This window comes from Sabethes cyaneus, chromosome 3 (genome assembly GCF_943734655.1).
Source record: "Sabethes cyaneus chromosome 3, idSabCyanKW18_F2, whole genome shotgun sequence".
In the NCBI taxonomy this organism is placed as follows: domain Eukaryota; kingdom Metazoa; phylum Arthropoda; class Insecta; order Diptera; family Culicidae; genus Sabethes; species Sabethes cyaneus.
In genome coordinates, this window is record NC_071355.1 from 240,473,593 (window position 1) to 240,493,299 (window position 19,707).

The window sequence follows — 19,707 nt, forward strand, 5'->3', positions numbered from 1 at the left end:
AATATAAGAACCATAAGAGGTGATGCTTTGAAACAGATATGATACTATAGTAAAGAAGATTAATGGAGAATTACTACAGAAAGACGGACAAAATATATCCAACAAAAAATGTTACGATACTACTGTAAAACTACATGTAACATTCTCTTTGCAGCAAACTCGTCTCCGAACCACAATAGATTTTCTTCTACTAGATCAAAGTTATAACTTACTTATTCATATTTTCAGGAACGTTTCGTTTTATTTCTTACTTGCAACTTGACGAACTGTTTTCCTTCTTCGAACATATTCCAACACAAATTCGGAAATCCACTCCGAACACTTCCTCCCATTCCAACACGGCAACATCCAATCTACTTCAGCTTCTTCTTGGGGCGCAGATTGTTGGTGTGTCCACACTTCTTCTTGCGGCAATTGGTCGCTCTCGGGTGCAGCCGGGCGTAACACTTGCGGCAAATCATCTTGTCGCAGTTGTACTTCTGGGCCAGAATACGCAGCGAAGGTTCGATGATACCACCCCGAAGACGCAACACCAGATGGAGTGTAGACTCCTTCTGGATATTGTAGTCGGACAGAGTGCGACCATCCTCCAGCTGCTTGCCAGCGAAGATCAAACGCTGCTGATCCGGGGGAATACCTTCCTTATCCTGGATCTTGGCCTTAACATTTTCGATCGTGTCCGATGGCTCGACCTCGAGGGTGATGGTCTTGCCCGTGAGGGTCTTGACGAAGATCTGCATTTTGTAAGTCTGCAAAAAAAAAAGAATAAATACAAATTTATAGGATGGAAAACATTGTCACTTCCTGAGAATTGAGGTTAGACTATACAAGCAAGAAAACAAGTTAGAATTTGCTGATTATTTCAACGGTTTCATAAACTATTTTACACCAACTAACGAAACTATTTAAGTTCTTCAAGTTTCTATTAATTTTGAACAAAAACCAAATAGTTTTTTGCTAAAATTTAAATTATAAAATACTTACTCTTCCTCAACGTGTCTCTTCAGAGATGAGTATCCGTGAAAAAGAAACCAGAATCGTTTGAAACGTCAAACTGACACCATCACGCGATTTTGACGCAAATTCAGTTCAGTGGCTAAAATGCAAGGGGAGGCCAAATGGAAAATTTCTTTGCGCGTTGGGGCGTACACTCAAAATAATTTTCACGTCGAAATTACGTGAAAAATTATTATACATTTCCCACCCTTTCCCGCTTACGAAAAAGTCGGATGCCTGGCAGAAATCGAACAGAACCAGTCTTCATTGTTCGCTCGATTCTCCTTATGTCAAATGTAACACTTTGAGGCATGAGAAAAGTGGTTCATCAGTTTTGCAGTTTCGGGCAAAAGGTAAGAGAATAATATGGAACATGACAAAACAGGTATAATTTAATTTTTAACCTGTTTATTGCACGCTTCTTGCTGCTACAGTCTGCTGCTGCTACCCTCCAAAAAAGGAGGGAAAGCTGGATCGGTACAAAACCGGTTTTTATTCGAAACCTCTGGCAGAAAACCCGTAAGGCGAAATTTCTGCCCGAATCTGATGTTGCATTTCTGCAGTGGTGGGCACAATTCCGCTAATCCGCTAACAGCTAATTAGCTCAGCTAACATTTTGGTTAGCGGTTAGCGTTTCCGCTAATTTTTATAACCGTTAGCGTTTTTGTTAGCTTCCGCTGAATTTATGTACCGCTAAATAAACCGCTAACTTTTTTTTGGCAGGAGGAAAATTTGTGAGAAATATTGCACAGGCTTCGGTCGAAGGATTCCAAATTCCAAACTTTTGTACGTACTCTACCAGCCAAGAGCCGGGGGGGCTTTTGCCGTATCAAGAATTCCTCTCCATTGTACTTTTGGGTCCTAGGCTACTCGTTTCCAATTTGTGACGCGTCTCGGCACATGCAAGTCGGCTTCAACCTGGTCAAACCATCTAACTCGTTTGGCCCCTCTATTCCTGTTGCCGGTGGGGCTCTTGAAGAGAACGGATTTTACTGCACAGTCGTTCGGTATCCTTGCGATGTGGCCGGCTCACCGTAGTCTCCCAACTTTTTCCAAATAGTGACTACAACTCATGGTTCATACGCCTATGCCACTCCCCGCTATCCATTTGTACTCCGCCAAAAATAGTCCGCAACATCTTTCGTTCAAATACGGCAAGTGCACTTCCGTAAACAAAGTTGCTGTCTCAAGTCCGTAGAGGACTACTTTTGTGCGCGGACTCAAATAAATCGATATTTAAAAACTTCGAGGTCTCCTACATTCACTGAGAACATCAAGGAAGATTTTTCGATTTTCTCGAACATCACTCGTTTTATAAATTCATAAATTATAATTTCAACGCAATAAAGTTTTTACAACAACCAAGGAAAATTATTATCTACAAAATTTTTTTTACAAATTTTCTACCTTCTGATTCTGATTCCTTTTATTCTGATTTCATTGCATTTTTACTAGAAACTTGAAATTTTTTTACTAGATGCGCCACTACTGGTATGCTTACCGGTAATGCTCAAGTGTAAACCCAACAAAATGTAAGTAACTTTTTATTAAGCAATCCAGAGAAATTATTATTTAGAAAGCTTTTACAAAAATTTTCACAGCGATGGAAAACTCCAATAAAAAATCGAGAAATCTATGTCATGGAACATGGAAATGTTTTGTACCCTTTTAATGTGATAATATGCTAAGCGATAATGTTCTTCAAACATTTTTCATGAATGCCTGCAATTCTTTGCACGGAATTATCTCAGGTATTTTTCTTAGACCTTTGAAATAAAAAATTTCTTTTATTGCCGAAATCAGCGCTTATCAAAGTAATGCCGATTCTACAGTGCTAGCAAATTTAGCTGTTAGCGGTTAGCGCTAGCTTCCGCTAAATTGTTGGTTGATTTAGCGGTTAGCGGTTATCGAAGCTAACGTTTTGATTTAGCGGATTAGCTGTTAGCGAAGCTAAAATTCCGGTTAGCGGTGCCCACCTCTGCATTTCTGCTAGTTTTCACGGGTGACGGCGGCCAGAAATCCGGCAAAATGTCTGGCAGAAAAAGTTTTTCGCTGTCAGGTTTTTGTTCGATTTCTGCCGGACGCGCCTAAGCGGGTTCGTACGCGATGAATTATAACCGTCGCGGGCGAAACCGTCGCGGGGGCAAATATCATTTATTTTGTCAAGTAAATCAATAGCTTACGTGCTAGACAAGCGTAATATATACTTATAACTTACATACAGCCAAGCAGATTCTCTCTGCGACGATTTCAAGCCATCAAAAAAGTGAGCAGCGCGTTTTGTTACCAAAGAAACGGGCAATATGTGATTATTTTCCATCTAACTTTTCCCGTACTATTTACGTGAATTTAACGTAGTTTGCATTAGTATGCTTGCATTTACGTGGAAATCAGATAGATGTTATTGTATTTTCCAATAATGTTCAACTATGTCACGTAACTCCCTGTAGAGAAATTTACGTGATTTTTCACGTGGAAATAACGTGTGGATTATTTTGCGTGTACACTTTTTCACTGAAATTCGCAGCAAAATTTATTAGAATTTGATATTGGGTGCTTTGCCCAAAGTTAAACGCGGTCTAAAGGAAACACCGCGCTTGAAGCAAACACCGCGCTAGAACTGTTGCCAGAATGCTGTAAACAAACATGTTGTTGCGTAACTGGGTGATTAAAAGTAACTAAAACTTTATGATTTCTGCGTAATTTCTTCCAATAATATCAAAATCGACCCAGCAACCATGAAAGAGCATTTCATTTTTGAGCAGCGCGGTGGATAACTTTCAATGAAACTCACAATAGAGCACCGAGCTTAAAGATCACCCGTAAAAAATTTACATTAAATTTTGTAGTGGAAACAATGGGTCTACGACAGTTTTTAATTGTGGACATTGAAACTTATGGTAAATTTATTGTAGAAATGTCCGAGATTGAAATTTTATTCATACACTGAAGTCGCTTTTTACGCGGATCTTTTACGCGGTTTGGTTTTTACGCGAATTTCGGAAGTTACGCGGTTTTTTACACGATTTTCGATTTACGCATATTACGAACACAATTTATAGCGTCCGCCATTATAGCGCGTAAAAAGCTGGATACGAAAAGTTTTCCCAGTGTACTACAAAATTTAATGTAAGTTTTTTTACAGGTCGACCGTTCGGTAAAATTTGTTATGTTACCAAACGCTACTAAAGATCCATGAACGTCGATATGCACCATCCCAAGCAGCACTTGCAACATCTTCCATGTGGCTATTAAGTCTTGTTTAAATTGCAAAAAACTTCACCGGTTACAGTATTGAAACACGCAACAAATAAGCAACTTCATGTTATTAATATGTTGGATTCAGGTTATCCAATACTTATACTGGCTGTCACAAATATATTAGTCTATATCTAGTAACATGAAACTTCATCGCAACATCGTGTTATTATAATGCCATTGCTAAACAATAATGTCACATGATGTTGCATCATGTTGATTACGGCATATTGTTAAATAAAATGTAACCAAACAAATACAACCAATGTAACATCATATTCTGCCATATTTTTATGAAAAAATATTTTTCATCGAAGGAATGTTTTTATTTCAACAATAATTACACGAACATTCATCAGGAATCCATGGCATTTACTAAAATATTATTTGATTGCAGTATCTAGTTCGATTTTACACCGCATTTTTCCATCGTAAACGAATTCTTAATCTGGCTGGGTTAATTCTTTAAACTTGAAAATAAATAAATTAATAACTTTCACGAGGCGCATCAAATAATACAAAGCAAAATTATATTTTGCACGATAAATTTTGAATGGCATGGAGATTAGCTCATAATAGGCCCAAAAAACTAAAGTCGCATTAAGAATATTAATATAAATAATTTTCGTCTTGGAGCCCTGAGAGGAAATCCCGGTTCCCGCTAAACATAATTCGTGATGAAGTTGCTCATAATTGTTTGGTTTTTGTGCGAGGAAAAAAGAGAAGAAAGTATTTTTGTTTTTGATTTCACGCAAGTTTTGACAACGCGGCATAGGATTTCGTGGGAGTGCGAACAGGCTTAAAATCTCTTTTAGTATCGTAGTCGCAAGTTTTGACAACGCGACATAGGATTTCGTGTGAGTGCGAACAGGCTTAAAATCTCTTTTAGTATCGTAGTCGCGAATGGATAGATAACGCGCATTGATGTTCCATAAAACATCTGTGTAACAATTGGTTGCATATAGGCTCCACCTCTTGCGCTTTTTCAATCACATAACAGTTCGATAAAGGTAACTGATGCGAACTTTTACCATATTTGAATGTTTCAATTAGAGTTGCGTAACCCTTCATGCAACAAATGGTGCTGCTTGGGATCGACATTTTTACCGACCGTTCGGCTGTTGAGATTTCGGCAAAATTTTACCGAATTCGGTGCTATTTTTTAAGTGTGTACCCACTAGCCGCCATTAAGCGCACGAAAAGGTGGATAAACAAATTCACTATTACAGAAATATATCTTCATCCTCACCTTATATGCTCTCATTGAGCAAAACCGACCATCAATCTGTCAACTATGAAATCCCGGAAAAAAATAACCATAACACGAATTATGGGAAAAATTAGGATACAAAATACAGTAAAAACAATAAAATTTATCGTCAAAAAAGATAGCCAAACCAACAAACCTATTGCTGTTCTCTATGATTTTCATTGTTTTCAGAGATTCTACCATAAAAATGACAGGTTATTAAAATCTTAACAATAAAAAAATCTAGTTTTTTGCGAACAAAAATTTTCATTTACAGTAAAAGTTATCGTTACTTTATGGTAATTTTTTAGGCGAAAAACCAAAATATTATTAAAAAAGGCAGTAAATTTAAATGAAATACAGCTAATTCTATAGCATAAAATAAGAAACAAAAATATGAATAAAGTTTGAATTTGAGGTACTTTTGCAATAAATTTACCATAAGTTTTAATGTTCACAATAAAAACTGTTGTAGATGCATTATTGCTACTGCAAAATTTAATGTATTTTTTTAAGAGCAAACATCAACACATCACATTGTCGAAAAGTGTACCCACTAGCCGCCATTAAGCACGCGAAAAGGTAGATAATCAGAAGACAGGGACACCAAAGAGAGTCTCTCAATGTTGCTCAATAGGTCCTTTTAAAAAGTTTGGCGAGAATTTATCCAATTCGCAATGACGGCACCGCATGACCTCTTTTCCACTTACAGAACTGCCCGTAGCTGAATGCGTGAAAATTATTTCCGACATGTTTCTGTTTTTTGCACTCTTTAACAAATCGCTATTCTCGCATACTCGAAACTAATGTAGGTGTCTCCACTGCGGCGCCGTCATAGCGAATAGTAATTTTCCCTTTGAGCAACCCCCCGGAACCATGACCAGCGGGGCAAACGTCAACTCAACGTCATACGATTAATTTTTTTCACCCTCAGCTGTCTCGTTTTTTGGTTTTCTTCCATCAATTTAGTGGTTATCTCAGCCATTGGAATCGTTTAGCTAACGAAGTGATTAACTAATTAGTCAAAAATTAGGCGACACTCAAACGAGTGTCTGGTCAAGCGGTTCCGGATACGTTAAGAGCAATAGTTTAGTTGGTTACTAAGCGGTAATCCAACAAAGAGCGGCACAATGCCCGAACAACGCAATGAAGCAGGTGGAGGTGGAGGTGGTGGTGGCGGCGGCCCTAAATCAGGTCATGCAGCAGCAGAGCCAGGTGAAGGGCAGCCCTTGCTGGCCGCGAACAATCAAACCGCGAATGCCGTGAGTATTGTACTATTCTATGATTTAACATTTTTAAGATTGTGAAATTGTTTAACTTACACGTCTGCTAATAGGTGCTAATAAGCTAGTGTCCCCCCTTCATGGCGATTCTTCTTTCTTTATCTTTGATATTAGGGGCAACCGCAGCAAGAACAGCAGCGGCAACCGTCGAAGTTGGAATCGTTTTTCGCTATCACAAAGTCGCTGATTGTGCGTGCTTTGATTATCTATTTCATTTCAACGATCTTCCGACGACCGGGTCAGAATGCCGAGAATGAAAAGTACAATGATGCCGTCAAGAACAGGCTTGTGGCTTGGAATCTGTTCGACAATGAAACAGTGTTCGATTTGTATGTGTACGTTTCGGAGGATCCAACGGAGGTTGAGTTTGGTAACCCGAATGCGCTTGTGTGGCTGCAGGAGGGCCTGCGGTACGGCGATTGGTACGGTGGGCCGAATGGCGATGGGACTTTTACGCTTAAAACCCAGATTAAGGCGTCGGAACGGTTGATGAATAATGGGTCGATTTATTTGCACACCTACGTAACGAAGACCGGACAAAGTCCTAATCCGGCGGCCGGGGCCGACTTTGCTGGGAAGTATATGGGACATGCCAGCGCCATGTTGAGCAAGTACAAAAAGATTAAGAAAGTTAGAACGCACAATCTGCTGGCCGGAGAGAAGGAAAAATTCGAGAAAGAGTTGGATAGCGCGCTGCTGGAGGATCGAATTGTGGCTCACTGGCATCCGAATTTGACCATCAATCTGGTGACGGATCAAACTACCTGGATCAGGGGGTCGGTGCCGGCACCGTTGGATGAGTACATTAAGTTTTTGCCCGGTGGGCAGACCTATTTGCCGGTTGTGTTCTACAATGACTACTGGAATATGTTGAGAGATTATATGCCTATCAACAGCACGACGCCGGTTCTGGAGCTGAACTTGAACTACCAGCCACTGTCTCTGTTCAAATGGCAACTATATGCTGCGCAAACGATGCGAAACAAATGGACGAATAATATTTTCGGAGAAGCCTTATCGGGAGGCTCGGAATCCGATGAAGATCAAGACTCACTCAAGGAGACCCTACTCGAGACGAATGCTTACCTTCTAGGTCTTACGATTGCCGTTTCTATTTTGCACAGCGTTTTCGAACTTCTCGCATTTAAGAATGATATTCAGTTTTGGAACAATCGAAAATCGCTGGAAGGACTCTCGGTTCGTTCGGTGTTCTTTAACGTTTTTCAATCGCTGATTATATTTCTTTACGTTATGGATAATGAGACGAATATCATGGTTAAAATGAGTTGTTTCGTTGGTCTTTGCATCGAAGTGTGGAAGATCCAGAAGGTCATTAATATTAACATAACGCGAGAGCATCTGGTTTTCGGATTTTTGCCACGGATAAGCTTCTCCGATAAGGGCTCGTACGTCGATTCCAGCACCAAGCAGTACGATAATCTCGCCTTCAAGTATCTCAGCTGGTTGTGCTTCCCGCTGCTGGTGGCCTACGGCCTTTACTCCGTCATCTATCACGAGCACAAGGGCTGGTACTCGTTCGTGCTGAACATGCTTTACGGTTATCTGCTCACGTTTGGCTTCATCATGATGACGCCGCAGCTATTCATCAATTACAAAATGAAATCGGTGGCCCACCTGCCGTGGCGCATGATGTCCTACAAGTTCCTGAACACCTTCATCGATGACATCTTTGCCTTCGTGATCAAAATGCCAACCATGTATCGGCTCGGGTGCTTCCGCGATGGTAAGTGATAATTTGCTTTTTCAAACAATATAGAGATAAGCATTGAAGCAGGATTAAGAAAGCTTAAATGAATCACTCTTATCAGCAGCAGACTAATTTCAAGTTTTCCCCCCCACACACAGATATCGTCTTCATTATCTTCCTCTACCAACGTTGGATCTACAAGGTGGACACAAAGCGCATCAACGAGTTTGGCTTCTCCGCCGAAATGCTGGAGAACCGTGACGCAGAAGCGAAACAATCGAACGAGCTGACCGACGGACCTGCTGCTGCTAACGGTTCCGTAACACCCCCCACCGCTGGTGGAACCGGAGGAACGTCCTCGGACGAAAACAAAAGTCAACCATCATCGCCGAACGGCGCTCGAAAGCGTAAAAACAAAAAAGGCTCACCCAGCAGCCCGAAGCCGGCGGCCACACCACCGACGGGCGGGAAAAAGCTGGACTAAGGACAGCCAACTTCTAGCCAATAAGCTATTTAAACGCAAAACACGTGCGCAAATCGGCGTGCTGTGTCCCTACATATGTAAAACTATTTAAAAATTATGCTGTTGTATTTTTGTCTAAACATTAGAAAACGGTAATCGGCAAACCCGCAGGTTCTGTTTCGTAGCTACAAGTAGAGTTTAAGTAGTGACACTTTTCGATACGATAGGCTTCCTAGCAAAGATTACCACTGCTGTATTGATACACACAAAGAAGCAACCGACCGATATTTCATGAAAAAAATGATCTTACTAACCCATCACTGCATTGACGGACGGATAAATATTATATCATTTAATGTAACAGAATACCTAAATAGACAGATGTGAAGAGATAAACGATTCCAGCAGCCCAGGTTGGGCGTGCAGAGCGATACGAATAAAATATGAGTACACTACAAATGCGTTAATTCTTTTTCCTGTTGGTGTCAAGAACAATCCCAAATTGTTTTATAAATATGAAACGTGTTTATTAAAGCAGTGTCAACGTCTTTACAACAAAAAATGGACAATTTATCTTCTGTGAATATCCTGCAATTTTGCCACAGCGCGTAGCCTTATTCCGTCGCCGGTAAATCTTCCTCCTCCCATACTCCAATCGAACTTCGATTAGCGGATTTTTTGGTTTTCTTCTTGGCACTGCCTCGTCCAAAGACATCATCTATTGTCGCCAAAGGCGAGTCAACCATCGCTCTATTAGGTTTCTGCTTTTTCCTCTCCATCGGACTACCTGCATCGATGGCTCCGTCAGACGGTCGTTTCTTGTTGCGCTTCTTCTTTTCCTTTTGAGTTGGTTCCCCAGCATCCTCCTCCTCCTGTTGCAGCGAATCTTCACGTTCGACCGTCACCCTTCCAACCGCTCGGATGCCCTTAATTTGTTTCTTCACCTCCTCCTTGTTATCTTCCTCCTCGAGCTGCTTCAGATACCGATGAAGCCCAAGCCGATCGGCTTCCACCAGCACCAAACAGGTCGGCCGACAGCCGATGTTCGACGTACAAACCTCGCGAAAATCACGCCCATCGATCTTCCACAGGCTAATGTCACCCGCACTGGATGCCGTAGCCATGTGATCCCCCACAACGGCAATCGCCTTCAGCCGCGACTCGTACACTTTGATCTTCTCCGGTTCCTCCGACTGGTCCCCAGCGGCAATGCCGCACATCAGCAAGTGTCCATCGTCCAATCCAACTGCAATTTCCGTGTCGGAAATCCAGCAGAATGAAATCGGCTTGCTGGTGCAGCTTACCGTCCGTGCCGATTTGGTAGACTCAGTCGAAATGACATCCACCACGCGGTTTCCGACAAGCGCGAAATGGAGCCCATCCGGGCTCCACTCGACCCACGACAAGTAGCCCCCAAACTTTGGATCATTACGCAAACCACGCGTATAAATCGTCCTACCAGTCACAAAATCCCACGTTCGCAGCTGCATATCAGCTCCGAGCGACAGGGCAATCGTCCCCTGAGGATGAATGCTAATACACAGCACAGCACTTTTGTGTGCATTTTTCCACGTTTTTTCTACCGTTAACTTTCGAATGTTAATGGCAGAAATGACTCCATCGTGACTGCCGCTAAACAGAAACCGTCCGTCCGGCGAAAATGTTAAACAGTTAATCGTTCCATTGTGATGCAGCAGCTCATCCCGCAGAGTTCCATTCTCCAAATCGAACAAACAAATCCGATCATCTGCCCCTCCGGATGCTAGTATTTTTCCATGACTAGCCACTGCCCGCACGGAAGCGGTGTGGCTGTGTGTCGAGAAAATTTCCTTCAAATATTGACGAGAAGGATCCTAAAAATACAAATCATAACTTAACTACACTGTATTCAGACATCAGGAATGTAAGGGAACCAACCGTCTTGAAGGGTTCCACTTTGTAGCCCACTGTGTACTCTTCGTACGTTCCAACGATCAGCTCTAGGCCGGACATTTTTCACCACTTGTGTTTAACCAATTAATGCAGCTAAATATTGTATTGTAAGATATAAAACCAGAGGAAACGTGGTAACTTATTTACTGAACAAACTGTTCTCAATCAGCTCAACCCCACAGCGGCAGCGGTAACACGTTGTTTTGTTTATGTTTAGTGAATTTTGTGTTTAAATTTAATTTTTGACAGAGTAGTGCAGAGCAGTGGAGCCAGTATCTTGGGATTAAAAAAAATCATTGATGAACAATAAGGGCATTTTCCAAAATCATCGTACAAAACGGGCTGAAAGGTGTCAGAATTTAACAGGAAATAGAGGTTTTCCGTCAAAATTTTTTTTTCCACTAAATGTTCGGTTTTGACTCTTAGAAATGATACCCATATAAAACTTTCTTTATTAAAACCTCTAACTACTGTAAAAATGGAAAACTAAAATACGTATATTTCAACCCGTCACTTCTCGGATGTATTACATGCCTTTTTGTACCAGTGTCCTCTATTTTCACCACTTCGAAACCATTTATGCCACTCTTTACTCTTGTGGCAAGCAACGCACGAAACGAAAAAGAAGGTAATCATTAGCTTCATTCGTTTTGTCGTTTTCACTCAACCGCTGATACACATATGTCAATATCTGTTGTGCAATGCTGCCAGAAAATCTGAAAATTTTAATAAACAGTGCAGCCGAAACGAATTTTTTAAAACTCAACATTCGTGATTTGGTGAAAAGAAACTCACCATTCTTGCAATTTACATTGTTTGAAAAATCGTAGTAAATTCTAGAGTCAACGAAAAAAATATATTTTTGCACCATTATCACTCGTATTGGGAGTACTTTCGAGAAAAAATAAGAAAAGAAGGGGTATGATCTGACGGAAAACCTCTATTAGCAGTCATCAACTTTTCGTCGGAAAGCCCAATTTTGGAAGCAGTTTTTGGTCCCAAAAACGGAGTTTTGTTCGTCAAATTGTAAATACTGCATTCTTCTTGCGAATCTGAAGAATTCAAATATATTTTCATGGACAGAATATTTGTTTCAAACAAAAAAACTGCTTTTGAAATTGGCTGAATCGATGACGACTAATTTCACCTAATTTTGAATAGACGCATGAAATTTGAAATTTTTATTACTAAAAAAATAACGGAAAAAAAACCATCCAGCATTCCAGGAACGGTAATGGCGGCTGGTGGGTACAACCGAGGGGATGCACTGTGCTATCCCTCGCTATGTATTTGACAGAGGATAACATCGCGCTTCCAAAACTGTCAACGCTTCCAAAAGTGTCAAATTTCAATGGCAGTAACATAGCGAGAAAAAAAAGAAAAAAGCAAACCATCGAGTTTCATTGTTCGATGTTGTACTCGCTGCTCTCGTTAATGGAGCATTCCCTTGGGTACAACTTTCTGAAGGGTACCCAGCTTTTTACGATCCATAATGACATCCTCTGCTCCACTCTTTGCTCCCCTCTCACTCTTAAACGTGCCCCAGCTAATGTCATTCTCATTAGTGAGTGACGAAACCGCAAATCTAGATAGAATTAACAAAAGGGCGAATGTCGCAAATATAAATAAAACGGGTGACAGGTGCTGGACCAGCATAAAAAATCAACCCTCACTCGGTTTGTTTACGCTTGCGACATTCGTCCTTTGGTTAATTCTATCTTCAAATTACTTCATACTTGCTCTAGACTAACTTTTGGAAAGGGCGCAGTTTTCTTTCTCTTCTTTTAGAAAATGTTCTGAGAATAAAAAAATACTGAAAAATTTAAAAATTAATTTCTACAGTGAAAAAAAAGCATTGCAAAAATTAAAAATCAATTTCCCAAATAACGCCATCTCAGAAATTGATGATTTTTTTTTAAAGATAGATAATTGGGTTGTTTAGTGCATGAGAAATGTCTTATTCAGACACATTAATCCATGAAGAATACTCCCAGAAACATATTAAAAAAATAATCATTGTATTTAATTTACCTGCAGTCTTGAAAATCAAGAAAATATTTTGTTAAATTTTCATTAAGAGACACTTGCGTTTATATAATGACGTTTGTGAGTTACGGTAGGAAACATGCATAATACACGTGAGATAATTTTAGCAGGGATACTATTCCATCAAGTGACAGCAAGAAATGTCAAAAGTTCTCGTAAAGATCATAAGCCTAACGTCCGTCAGATCTCATCGTCCGTTTTCAATCTGAATGAAAATTTTTGCTTTTGGCGTTGTTCTATAAAATGGAACCAGGATTTACGAAAGCCGACACAAACTCACTCCCAAAAGTGGACTTCTACATGGTACAATATTTTCTTACAACTAACGAAAAATTTCGAGATGCCAATAAAAAGGGAAAAATAGAAAGGTAAGCATTGTTTGGTGCTTCACATTACCCGGCAATTTCATTGATTTTGGTTTCAGGTCATCAAATCCCGATTATTTAAAGTCCGCGATCGGACGGGTACAGCTTAAAATCGATGGGAGCCTATGCACGGTAAAGGCGAAAATAGTTCCGGAGCACAAAATTACTGCTAGGCAATATTCTGTGGTCGCAATCATAAATACGGTTGAAGAAAAGGTCGTCGATATTTTTTGTGAAAACGACACACAGGGATGTAAGGCAGCCGCGGGTGGTTGTAAACATGCCATAGCGTTCCTGTTCTACTTGTATGAAAAATATAATCAACCGTCTCCTACAGATTCTACGTGCCTCTGGAAAGTGCCAAATTTATCAAAAGTAGAGGAAAATATTGAAAAATTTAACCTTGAAAAATATCGTGATTCTGGAGTATCTAATACAAATCAGATTGTTAATGGAAGTAATAGATTTCTCCAAACATTGATTGAGAAATGTGTCCATAGCGGCCCTATCAGTTCATTGAAATACCATCAGACGTTCCCAAAAGAGGAAGGATATGGTTTGCATTGTCTTTTAATAGACTTTAAAGAGACTCTAGAAGCAAAACAAAGTTCGAAACGTTTCATTCAGTATTGCAAACATACGATGGTGGACAGTGTATGCAAAAAAATTGAAACTATCACTCTAGGGCAGGAGTGTTCCTTGTGGAAGTTGCTTAAATATGGGCGTATAACAGCTTCGAAAATTTTTGACCTATCAAGATGTCAGACTGGAGATGGTTCACTCGTAAGGTCAGTGCTAGGCCAATCCAGTTTCACAAGTGAGGCAATGAAACGAGGATTGCAACTGGAAGCCAAGGTGGTAAGAGTCATAAGAACGCGATACCGAAATGTTCGCAGATGTGGACTTTTTTTAAATCCTCATTACCCCGCGTTTGGTGCTTCTCCAGATGCGATCAACAGCTCAACAGTGTTTGAAATAAAATGCCCTTCGAAAAATGAAAATGTTAAATACTATATTGACGAAAATGCTAATTTAAAAGATAGAGTGAAATCTCAAATCCATCTCCAGATGGTAATGTCAAATCGTAGTAAAGGGGTTTTAGTGTTAGTTCTGCCTGAATTCGAAAAGAGTCGAAATCCTCTACAATTTGTAGAATTCCATGATATTGATTTAGATATAGATTATATAGAACAAAAAATGTCAGACAGCTACAAATTCTGGAAAACCAATATATTTAATAAACTTTATGCAACTTTTTAAATATCAAATTCCTTAACAAAATAGATGATAGGTTATTCTCAAATGTATCCAAAATCCATTGTCTAAGAAATTGAAACATGCATTATACATTATGCGGAATGATTACATTAAAACACTATTTTTATAAGAATGTAAAGAAACCGTTAAAGCAGGCAGCAGTGAATTCTTCTTCTTTTTACTATACGTACACATTAGAGATGGGTTTCTTTTGGAAGACATTTATTTTATCAAAATATAATATATTCTTCTGTTTAACAATATTATTTTATATTTACAGCGTAATAAAACTTATGAAATAAGCGGCCTTTGCAAATTCACTAATCCTGCTACAATTGTAACGATGGAATCGAGATTGTGAAGAAAATATGACGGTAGTTCTGCGTGAGGTGCGCACATTCTAAATTCCCTAAACCTTCTGATAAGGCGTTCTACATGTATTCTAATGCTGGCTATCTGCTTTGCTCTCAAAGCATCCTCTTTTGATAATGGTTTATCTTTTGTAACACTTGGCGGACGTATTAAATGCCCACCTTTTTGAGCAACTTCTACAGCAACGTTCTTGAATCCCCTGTCGGCCAATACTCCAACATTTGGCAGAATGTTGTTCAAAAATCCGGATTTCTGTACTATTTTTTGATCACTCGCGCGTCCTGGAAATCCCTTTGATATAAAATTGATATGCCCGCATGGAGTACATGATACTAAGTACTTAATCGTGTTGCATGACTTGTACTGTGAAAAAGTAACTGATTGTGCTACAGGGTCTATAGGTTTCTGGATTTGAATTTCAAAGCAATCTATAATACTTTGTACTTCACTGTGTTCTGTAAGAAATGCAACCGGCAAAAACTTTTTAATTAATTTGGTATTGGGCCAAAAAATTAACTCTTGGAATTCTCTTGCTAGCTTAGGAACATTGTCATTAAAAATTTGTGAAATTCGCGAACGAGAAAGCCCAAAGTAATCAGAAAGAAGTTCGAATGATTCGTTCAATCTTATTTTTCTTAATACTATAGTTATGTCCCTTTCACTTATACTAGTTGTTTCATGCAATGATTCAAGTATATAAATTCCATTAGATGGAATTCCTAAGTATTGCATGCTTTTTTGTCTCATTAAATTAAAAATATATCGTAAGATTTCTTCCTTTGGAAGTTGTTCATGATCGACTACGCTTCGGTCACTAGGAAAAAATTCGCTGCCTGACGATTGAATACCTGAAACTAGAAAGGTTTTGTTGATTAAAATCATTACCCAATAAGCAGATTTATTCGTGTGGGTATCAAAATATGCTGTACCCGTAGGTACACCATACACCTGGCTATGTCCTTACAATTCTAGAAATGGGTACGGTAGTTGAACACCTACTTTAAGAGGATGCGCAAAAACTCACGCTATCTTCATAGGTATTCATGTACCTAAGTAGTAATATATGATATAAATCTATACCTATAAAGAAGGATTTCTGTCTGTCTGTCTGTCTGTCTGTCTGTCTGTCTGTCTGTCTGTCCTGTGTTCCTTATAGAATCAAAAACTACTGAACCAATCGGCGTGAAAATTTGCATGTAGAGGTTTTTGGGGCCAGGAAAGGTTTTAGTGATGGTTAGAAACCCCTCCCCCCACTAAGAGGGGGGGCTCCCATACAAATGAAACACAAATTTCTGCATAACTCGAGAACTAATCAAGCAAATAGAATTAAATTTGGCATGTGGGTGTTTTCGGTGACAAGAATTTATTCTAGGGTAATTTGAGACCCCTCCCCTCTTTATAAGGGGAATTATAACTCCTCTCCCCTTTAAGAGGGGGGGTTTCTATACAAATTTCCTCATAACTCGAGAACTAATCAAGCAAATGGAACCAAATTTGGCATGTGAAGGTTTTCGAGGGCAAGAAAATTTTCTATGTTGAATTAGGACCCCTCCTCACTTTAAGAGGGGGGGCTCCTGTACAAATGAAATACCAATTTCCTCATAACTCGAGAACTAATCAAGCAAATGGAACCAAATTTGGCATGTGTGTGTTTTTGAAGACAAAATTTTTTTCTATGACGAATTGGGACCCCTCCCCACTTTAAGAGGGGAGGGGCTCCTATACAAACGAAATACAAATTTCCTTATAACTCGAGAGCTAATCCAGCAAATGGAACCAAATTTGGCATGTAGGTGTTTTTGGAGGCAAGAATTTTTCTATGATGAATAAGAACCTCTCCCCACTTTAGGAGGGGGGGCTCCTATACAAATGAAATACAAATTTCCTCATAACTCGAGAACTAATCAAGCAAATAGAACCAAATTTGGCATGTGGGTGTTTTCGGTGACAAGAATTTATTCTAAGGTAAATTGAGACCCCTCCCTCTTTATAAGGGGAATTGTAACTCCTCTCCCCTTTAAGAGGGGGGGCTTCCATACAAATTTCCTCATAACTCGAGAACTAATCAAGCAAATGCAACCAAATTTGGCATGTGAAGGTTTTCGAGAGCAAGAAAATTTTCTATGGTGAATTAGGACCCCTCCCCACTTTAAGAGGAGGGGCTCCTGTACAAATGAAATACAAATTTCCTCATAACTCGAGAACTAATCAAGCGAATTGAACCAAATTTGGCATGTGTGTGTTTTTGGAGACAATTTTTTTTTTCAATGATGAATTGGGACCTCTTCCCACATTAGGAGGGGGGGCTCCAATACAAATGAAATACAAATTTCCCCATAACTCGAGAACTAATCAAGCAAATAGAACCAAATTCGGCATGTGGAGGTTTTTGGAGGCAAAAATATTTTCTACGGTGAATTAGGATCCTTCCACACTTCAAGAGGGGGGGCTTCTACACAAATGAAATACAAATTTCCTCATAATTCGAGAACTAATCAAGCAAATGGAACCATATTTGGCATGTGGGTGTTTTTGGAGGCACCATTTTTCCCATGATGAATTAGGACTTCTTACCTTTTTAGGAGGGGGGGGGGCTCCCATTCAAACGAAATACAAATTTGCTCATAACTTTAGAACTAATCAAGCAAATGGAACCAAATTTGGCATGTGAGAGTTTTAGATGGCAGAATTTTTTTTCTGTGGTGTATTACGACCCCTTTCCCTTTTAAGAGGGTGGGCTCCCATACAAATGAAATACAAATTTCCTTATAATTTGAGTACTAATCAAGCAAATGGAACCAAATTTAGCATGTAGGAGATTTTTGAGTCTTGAATTTATTTTATGATAGTTAGAGACCTCTCACCCCTGTGGTAGGGGGATATGGACTCTCATACAAATAAAACAGAAATTTTTGCGAAACTCAAAAACTAATCCAACTCGAGAAATTCGAGACTCTTCCATAAAACATTAATCAATAACAAGACCACAAAAACTATCTATAGTAACACTAGATCATTCAGGACGAGCCGGTCGCGAGTGTTGCCGGTGACCCGCCGTCGGAAGCGCCGCCCACTGGGGGGCTTGCAAAACTCGAGAAGTGACAAAGATCATCCGAGATTCATGATTTATGTACAACACAGGTTAATTTGTGGCAATACGAAGTTTGTCGGGTCAGCTAGTATAATATAAATATGCATGGGCTAAAGCAGAACAATCTCGCCAGCAATCGTCAAATGAAATATAGTTGCGTCATTTGAGTTTCCATCAGTGAATCTAATATCCAATTTTATTCGTATGGGTATCAAAATCAACCAACACGTATCGGTGTTTTTTTCGTGCGAGTTGATGGGCTGCATCGTGTTGCTAATTGGTTCTCAAGCAAAATAAACCGGCCGAACAAACTTATGTTGGTCGATTGAACGCCGTTCCTCGGACCAAGAGGACTTAAGTTGCCCGAATTAAGCTCGAGATAAATGTCGGTGAATCGTCTTGTCATGGTCATCATATCCAGTCGTCTCTTCACACTTGTCCTTTAATATTCAATCTTGTCCTATAATATTAAAAAAAAACGCCGTAATTCGAAATATGTTGTAAAAAACTACAAGGTATACAGCCCTAAGGGTTGTACGAAAGGGTGACGTAGGACTATATCAAATCATCAGATCAAAGACTAATGTAAACTGCATTTCTGGCTTATGTATGTTTATAAGAATCTGTGAGTGCCATTGTTTAAGTGAATGTTCAAAAGAGAAGAGCGAAATATTCAGATTCAATTATTTATTTAATGCAATGGATGCTTTGAAAATACGTGGACGGGGGTTCATAAGTACAATGCCTGCAACCTTTGAGACATAGCAATTTCTTTTAAAAATCACTTGTGTGCATCGTAAAGGTTGAAATGGTAATGAATCATCCCTCTACCACAGGAGTGAGGGGTCTCAAAGCATCATAAAATAAGTAAATTCAAGCCTCCAAAAAACCCCCCACGCCAAATTTGGTGCCATTTGCTTGATTAGTTCTCGAGTTATGAAGAAATTTGTATTTCATTTGTATGGGATCTCCCCTTCTTAAAGAAAGCAAAGCTTCTAATCTACCATAGAACCCCCCCCCTGTTAAAAGACGGATGGGTCTCATTATACCATAGAAAAAATTCATGCCTTCTAAAACCCCCACATGCCAAATTTGGTTTCATTTGCTTGATTAGTTCTAGAGTTATAAGGAAATTTGTATTTCATTTGTATGGGAGCCCCCCTTCTTATAAGAAGAAGGGGTCTCAGTACACCATAGAAAAACATCTTACCTCCAAAAACCCTCACAAGCCAATTTTGGTTCCTTTGCTCGAATTGTTCTCGAGTTATGGGGAAATTTGAATATTATTTGTATGGGTGCCCCCCCCCCCCCCCTAAAGAGGGGAGGGGTTATAATTTACCATAGAAATAATTCTTGCCTTCTGAAACCCCTACATTCCAAATTTGGTTCCATTTGCTTGATTAGTTCCCGAGTTTTGAGGAAATTTGTGATTCATTTGTATAGGAGCCCCACTTCTTACGCCCCCTTAAAATTGCTCTCTTACTCCCCTAAAAAATTGCTGGTCATTTTATCTATTCAACGACATATAAATTGTTCAGTTTCGTTCAGTAGTTTAGTAGTTATTAGCATTTGAAATCTTTCATTCAAACGTTACACTCCTATTTTCGTTTTCACAAAGTGCTACCCAGTCCCAGAATAGTAAACAAAGACGTAGTCCTACGTCAAAAACCGCGTAAATTCAAAAACC

General features: G+C 39.5%; 4 protein-coding genes across 4 annotated transcripts; 2 read left to right on the top strand and 2 right to left on the bottom strand.

Annotated features, from left to right (window-relative positions):
* Positions 1 to 212: 212 nt before the first annotated feature.
* LOC128744404 (ubiquitin-60S ribosomal protein L40) lies at positions 213 to 1,067 on the bottom strand. Its single transcript, XM_053841399.1, has 2 exons — positions 985 to 1,067; positions 213 to 749 (listed from the first exon to the last, which is right to left on the bottom strand). The coding sequence occupies exon 2, from the start codon at positions 738 to 740 to the stop codon at positions 354 to 356; it is 387 nt and encodes a 128-aa protein (XP_053697374.1). The 5' UTR covers positions 741 to 749; positions 985 to 1,067; the 3' UTR covers positions 213 to 353.
* A 5,372-nt stretch (positions 1,068 to 6,439) lies between these two features.
* On the top strand, positions 6,440 to 9,404 carry LOC128741775 (putative lipid scramblase CLPTM1). Its single transcript, XM_053837806.1, has 3 exons — positions 6,440 to 6,765; positions 6,901 to 8,530; positions 8,653 to 9,404. The coding sequence occupies exons 1-3, from the start codon at positions 6,634 to 6,636 to the stop codon at positions 8,976 to 8,978; spliced, it is 2,088 nt and encodes a 695-aa protein (XP_053693781.1). The 5' UTR covers positions 6,440 to 6,633; the 3' UTR covers positions 8,979 to 9,404.
* An 80-nt stretch (positions 9,405 to 9,484) lies between these two features.
* LOC128742905 (p21-activated protein kinase-interacting protein 1-like) lies at positions 9,485 to 11,054 on the bottom strand. The gene is made up of 2 exons (XM_053839401.1): positions 10,875 to 11,054; positions 9,485 to 10,810 (listed from the first exon to the last, which is right to left on the bottom strand). Exons 1-2 carry the CDS (start codon positions 10,947 to 10,949, stop codon positions 9,572 to 9,574), a joined length of 1,314 nt encoding a protein of 437 aa, XP_053695376.1. The 5' UTR covers positions 10,950 to 11,054; the 3' UTR covers positions 9,485 to 9,571.
* Positions 11,055 to 13,178: 2,124 nt separating this feature from the next.
* On the top strand, positions 13,179 to 14,560 carry LOC128741160 (uncharacterized). Its single transcript, XM_053836767.1, has 2 exons — positions 13,179 to 13,303; positions 13,360 to 14,560. Exons 1-2 carry the CDS (start codon positions 13,179 to 13,181, stop codon positions 14,558 to 14,560), a joined length of 1,326 nt encoding a protein of 441 aa, XP_053692742.1.
* The last annotated feature ends 5,147 nt before the right edge of the window (positions 14,561 to 19,707 follow it).

Bases quoted from the DNA above. Each gene is read 5' to 3' on its own strand.
- LOC128741160 (XM_053836767.1), top strand. From the start codon at position 13,179: ATGGAACCAGGATTTACGAAAGCCGACACAAACTCACTCCCAAAAGTG. The intron at 13,304-13,359 runs GTAAGCATTGTT...TTTTGGTTTCAG, and splicing joins AAAAAGGGAAAAATAGAAAG to GTCATCAAATCCCGATTATT.
- LOC128744404 (XM_053841399.1), bottom strand. From the start codon at position 740: ATGCAGATCTTCGTCAAGACCCTCACGGGCAAGACCATCACCCTCGAG.
- LOC128741775 (XM_053837806.1), top strand. From the start codon at position 6,634: ATGCCCGAACAACGCAATGAAGCAGGTGGAGGTGGAGGTGGTGGTGGC. The intron at 6,766-6,900 runs GTGAGTATTGTA...CTTTGATATTAG, and splicing joins ACAATCAAACCGCGAATGCC to GGGCAACCGCAGCAAGAACA. The intron at 8,531-8,652 runs GTAAGTGATAAT...CCCCACACACAG, and splicing joins GCTCGGGTGCTTCCGCGATG to ATATCGTCTTCATTATCTTC.
- LOC128742905 (XM_053839401.1), bottom strand. From the start codon at position 10,949: ATGTCCGGCCTAGAGCTGATCGTTGGAACGTACGAAGAGTACACAGTG. The intron at 10,811-10,874 runs GTTGGTTCCCTT...TTGTATTTTTAG, and splicing joins AAGTGGAACCCTTCAAGACG to GATCCTTCTCGTCAATATTT.